Raw genomic sequence first — 6,000 nt, 5'->3', positions numbered from 1 at the left:
GGTCACATACAAAGTGATTTTTGAGATCTACCAAACCAGCCATCCGATTGAACTCAGATTTTCACCATACCTCTATTAACCCTAATTTGGGAAGTGATTCAAATTTGACCTAATTCCTGTGTCCTGATTTGAATATATTCTCATATTTCCCATTCTGCCCCTACCTCCATTAAAACACATTTTCAAACCTTCAACCATACTCGATTCTGATTTCATGCTCAGAATAAGTAGTTGATTCCATGACATGATAATTCTGAAATTAGTAACCAAATCATATCTCTAAACCCTAGAATCCCCTTCTCCTACCTCCATTAGGAATTGTCTCAAATAACCTTATCGTGCTGCCCAACTCACCTAACCTACTTCCATTCACTCAAGCATCATAAAACCTATACCATTAAACTTCCCTACACCTGCCCATCATTACTATATAAGACAACTCTAATCTAAACCTAACTTTAACCCTAATTTTGACCTAAAACTCAAGTTTCACCCATTCGGATGACTTATTCAGATTAGATCCTGGTTGAACTGGCTCCTAGTAGTTCTCTTACCTATCTAGGACTACATTAATGTGCTTGGGCACATCCTGCGCCCCCTGCACAGAACATTTGGCCTATTTCATTTTATCCTTTCAAAAACCCATAGGGGAGGGAATTCAAGGGTCACTAGCGAGGACTGAGGACACTGACAATGGCAGCAACTACTGACATAGACATTTCTAACCGAAAAAGTAACCGATTGCTTGCTAGGGTAGCCCAGTCTCCATCTTCCGTATTTAAGCATGGTTGGTTTGATGCTACTACAGGTGATGCCAACAACTTCCTTCTCACCTATGCACTCCCACAAGAAGAGGTAAGGGAATTTGAAGAGTGGACATTTCGAGCTGTGGATGTGTAAAATTAGAACCCCTTTCCAAAAGAGGTGGAAAAGGGGAGCCTTGTGCACTGGGTTGCCCCCTTTTTTTTTTTCCAAAATGAGAAAAAAGAATTATACAATCTACAGTTGCTAAATGCGCATGTTACATTTTCCTTCCACCTCCCCCCCTCCCTCCTCCCTCCTCCCTCCTTCCATTGAACAGAAGCCTTGCTGTTTTACAAGAGATGACTACACCAAATTGCCATTGAGATACATATCTAGATAGGAAATTTTACATTCCTCAACAATACCTACATGCTCATAGCTCTTGAGGAGACCTCTTGTTCTCCCTCCAACTCTCCCTCCACCAAGTCACCAGTCCCCTGCAAGCAAATAAAAGCACAGGTCAACCATAAACATGTGATTCTTTGTCATATAAGCTGGGTTTCACAGAAGAGAAATGTCACGCTATGGGCTTAAGGGCCTTACATGCACTCTCAGCTTCCAAATTTAGTGGTGCCCGTCACCCTGAAATGAATTGCAAGACACCACTGAATTGGGCGGTTGAGAGCCCCTTAACCCTATAGCGCTGGCAGTTTACTTCACAAATAAAAGCATCGATCAAGTACTACAGAAATTATGTTACTTTTCCCCTCACCCCCACCCCCAAAAAAAAAAAAAAAAAAAAAAAACCAAGAGGTGAATGAAGTAGAAACAATTCTACAATCTCCTAGGAAGTTAGACAAAAGCCCAAATTGAATTGGCAAAGAGCAAATGTGTTGGCATTATGTAGACTGCAAATTTATTTCAAGCTTTTCCACAAGATCCTCTACTTATATGCATGCTAAAAGTAACCAATTCGGGTCTCACATGCTTTTGGGGATTTTCTGAAGGATGGTATATTGTACCCAAGCCTGCACCAATGGCTCACGTAGAAGTCAAGACACCAATCAAGAGTTCAGGTGTCTCCAGGATTAATTGACCAAATCAATTTCACAATAGATCCATCCAGAAATAATAAATGGTTCCCAAGATTTGGTTTTTCTTTGTAGGAGAAGCATGTAATCTGACGAAAATCAGAAGCAAGTTCTCACTGGTCAACACAGGTACAGATCAGGGCAGGGAAAAGTGCAGATCACTTTAAAATTAAACATACCACAGAATCCTTTGACTTGGTTTCAGAAAGGTATCGTTCCAGGGCTCCATCTCCCCGAAGAATTTTTGCTCCATGTCCAGGGGTATCCACTGTCCCAACTGCTTCCTCATCAACCATAACTGCATCTACTCTTTCATTTCCTGTCTTCACATCTGGTATCTGCATGAGTGCAAAGAAATGGTTGAATTAGGAAACAAAAATCACAGCTTCCACTCTTAATTTTGTTGACCAATTTAACTCCAGTTCCTGAATGACATAATACTCTATGGTAGCCAAGTCAGCATATATAGTGGGGTGACTTCAACTACAAGGATCTAATCAACATTTTAAACACATTGTTTGTTATGTATAAAAGTCACTACCTCATACATGGCTTCGGTTAGAATGTTTTCCAATATGGCCCTCAAACCCCTTGCACCAGTGTTCTTTGCCATGGCTTTCTTTGCAATCAGTCTGAGTGCATTCTCTGTAAAATGCAGCTTGACCTATAATGCAATACAATCTTAACCATCACATGAAGGTGTAGATAATCCCAAACACTAAATGTTTAAAATAAAAATAAAGAGCATACATATTCCAGGCTAGAAGCTAAATACAAACCAAAAAACTTACATTGTTCATAATAAACATTTTCTTGTACTGTTTACCAAGAGCATTTTTGGGCTCTGTCAGCACCTATTTCCAGAGAATAGACCATTCAGATTCTGTTAGTTTGCCAGAAGGATGAGGAGATAAGAATGTATAGAGCTCAGAGTAGCGGTACTTTGACTAGTATATTTCATGTTTAACAAAATTAATAGAAAGTGGAAAAGCACAGATAAATAGTTAATTAGATATATTGAATATAAAGATGTCAGACTCTCAAATGCTAAATCAGTTGTGTGTTCCATCTGATCATCCAGCTTCTCGTACATAAATATCAGTCTATGAAATTTAAGGTCTTCTATTGATTAGGTGAAAAACAGTGGTCTAGTGATTCAGAGACTAATAATTCATAAAATTTAGGGTTTTTTTTCACATACCCCCCCTGTGGTTTGACTTAATTATGGAACAATCCCTCAGTTTTGAAAAATTCTGCGTGCCCCCCTGAGGTTCTTAACAGTTTACAGATACCCCCATTCCGTTAGTCTAAGTCTAACAGTGTTAAAATCAAGGGGTGAACTGACAAAAATGCCCTTACAAGAAAAATAAAAAAAACCTACAACTCATTTGGGGAAGATGAGTTGCAGGTATGAACACCATTGGGTTCTTGAGGTTTTGGGCCTGGATTCCAACAATTTTGCAAGAAAAAAAAGGCTCTTCCATTCTTCAATTTTGGAAGATCACCGGCAAGCGTATTATACTTCGACACTGACGACTTAGACCAGCATCTCGACTTAGGTCTAATGAAATCGGCCTGGTAATTCCTCGCAGCAGAGGCGGAATCTACTTCCGACTTCTGACTGGGAATAAGAAACATGATCTTCCACAGCAGTCATGGAATAGCCGACAATTTCCTACCCTAACTCTGGCGGATGAAGCAAGGCTCTGAGCCAGGTAGCCGGAGTAGGTGACAGTCATTCTGATCGCCATATCTGCAAACTTGAGTAACCTAAGAAAGATTAGGTACAGAGTGGTTTTGGTGATAAAAAATCTAACAAAACGGACGTCAGGAATTAAAGAGTGGCCATTAAGACGGAAAAAATCAGTGAATCGGACACGGAAGGGTTGAATTAAGCTATGAAAGGCTAGCTAATTAGAAGATCGAGAATCAATGATTAACAAAAAAAATCGATAGTTAGGGTTTTCAAAATCGAAGAATCGAGAAATCAAGATACCAAGAAATCGGGAAATCGAGAATTAAGAACGAAACCTAAGGCTAGGGTTCCTGAGCTTCTCTCTGCAGAGAGCCGCTCAGGGGAAGGAAGGCAGGAAGGAATGAATGAATGAGAAGTCAAAAACAAAAGAAAGAGCAACGAAGCCAAAGGAGGTGTTGGTTTTGTAGTGAAGCACGCCTCAATCTTTCCCCTCCGCCGGAAGTTGCTTAATACCGGATTTTGAGAGCAGTGTCGGATCAGATCAGGCTTTTATTACAAAATTGGGTTTTTTTTCTTGCAAAATTGTTGGAATCCAGGCCCAAAACTTCAAGAACCCAATGGAGTTCATACCTGCAACTCATCTTCCCCAAATCGTTTAGTGAAGATGAGTTGCAGGTTTTTTTTATTTTTCTTGTAACGGTATTTTTGTCAGTTCACCCCTTGATTTTAACATTGTTAGACCTAGACTAACGGAATGGGGGTATCTGTAAGAACCTCAGGAGGACACGCAGAATTTTTCAAAACTAAGGGATTTTCCATAATTACGTCAAACCTCAAGGGGGTACGTGAAAAAAACCCTAAAATTTATAATTAAATATTGTATTAACATATAGATCTTAATTCGTTTAAAACAATTCAGTTATTTTGATTAAAAATATCTGTTTTGTTATAGAACAAAAAGGCTTTCAACCTATAAGATTTTCGGCCCCACTACACCACCTGTAAGGTTTTCGGCCACCCCTCTGGAAAATGTCATGTTATCTCTTCTTCTTCCCCCACCCATCCTCTGGCCCTGACTTCTGATTCCCTTCCCTTCTCCCCTCCTCTGCAACACACCCCTTGTGTTGGTAATCCTGTGCTTGGCTTTCAAGCCCCCATCACTTCCCTCTACCCCCTCCTCCCCTCCTCTGCAACACACCCCTTGTACTGGTAATCCTGTGCTTGGCTTTCAAGCCCCCATCACTTCCCTCTACCCCCTCCCCCTCCTCCCACCACCGCCTCTCTCCCTTCCACTAACACATGTCCCCTCCGTGGTCGCCGCCGTAGCCGGTTGAGCAAGAAAAACTGTTGGCGGGCCTGCGCTTCCACTTTGCCTCGAGGACATGAGCCAGCTAATCTCTCTGGTCCGTTGGTCCGTCCTCCGGGGACCATCAGTCACAACTGTTTTCTGCCCCTGGGTTCTGTAGAAGACAATACTGGTCCTGTGATGTCTGTTGATCCTGCGTAAGCGCAAATGATATTGACAACCTCTTTCTCCAACATTAGTTGATGGATATAATCTTATCACCCACTCTTTTGACCTCCACTACATCATTCTTTAAATCTTTATCCACTATTATCCCCACTCCGTTTCTATTACTTTGGTTTCCCGCATACCAAAGTTTGAAGTCGTTCAACACTTAAGCTTTGTTACCCTTCCATCTTGTCTCTTGGATACAAGCTATACTAATCCTTCGTCTCCTCATAACATCTATCAACCCCAGGCTTTTACACGTTAAGGATCCAATGTTCCAGGAAGCTAATCTATTCTTATGTTTCTGGGCTAGCATAATTCCTCTCACATTCCCTTGCCAACTTATCACCGCATCCGGGCGTCGATGCGGCGCGTCGCATACGGGGGACGCCCTAGAAGAAAGAGGACGGAAAGACATGAGATCAAGATAAAAGATCAAAAAGCAAAAGGATCCATGCAAAAGTTGATTTGGCCGAATATACTAAAGTCCCGGCTGTCGACCTGACGCACCACTATAGAAAAATAAATTTAATTATTAGACAAGTATACACAATGAGTACCCAAGCATTAAATATAGGGATCAAAATATAACCAAGACAGAGAATCACTTAGGCATCAGACAATAGAAACCCCTCACATAGTACAAGACAAATACCAAGAGATAATTCAATATATCCAGCAAGTAACTCAAATAGCAGCTAACAAAACAGCCAGGCAAAATGACAGAAGAAACAGATGAGACAAATGAATGCAACAAATGAACAAATGAAATATCAGAGGCCAGTATTAAAATAACCCTGTGAGATCAGAGGCCAGTAACGTAAAGTGCCAAACAGCACGACGGTAAATCAAGAACTCAAAGAAGATATAAATGAGGTTCTCTGAGGAATGTAGAGAAAGCACAATGCGTCTATATAGTGCACTAACAATAAGCAACACACGCAAGTAGTGATGAA

At 40.9% G+C, this 6,000-nt stretch overlaps 1 protein-coding gene across 1 annotated transcript in view; it reads right to left on the bottom strand.

Annotated features, from left to right (window-relative positions):
- Nucleotides 1-1,066: 1,066 nt before the first annotated feature.
- Nucleotides 1,067-6,000, bottom strand: part of LOC122664727 (CLP protease regulatory subunit CLPX1, mitochondrial-like) — a 45,328-nt gene continuing 40,394 nt past the window's right edge. The window contains exons 12-15 of the mRNA XM_043860691.1: nucleotides 2,627-2,689; nucleotides 2,377-2,499; nucleotides 2,015-2,173; nucleotides 1,067-1,241 (exon numbers count right to left, since the gene is read on the bottom strand). Of these exons, the coding sequence (XP_043716626.1) occupies nucleotides 1,170-1,241; nucleotides 2,015-2,173; nucleotides 2,377-2,499; nucleotides 2,627-2,689 (417 nt within the window). The 3' untranslated portion in view covers nucleotides 1,067-1,169. The remainder of the gene's footprint in view (nucleotides 1,242-2,014; nucleotides 2,174-2,376; nucleotides 2,500-2,626; nucleotides 2,690-6,000) is intronic.

This window comes from Telopea speciosissima, chromosome 1 (assembly GCF_018873765.1).
Source record: "Telopea speciosissima isolate NSW1024214 ecotype Mountain lineage chromosome 1, Tspe_v1, whole genome shotgun sequence".
Taxonomy (NCBI): Eukaryota; Viridiplantae; Streptophyta; class Magnoliopsida; order Proteales; family Proteaceae; genus Telopea; species Telopea speciosissima.
The sequence above is the reverse complement of the archived record's forward strand: the minus strand, read 5'-3'. Positions and strand labels throughout refer to the sequence as shown.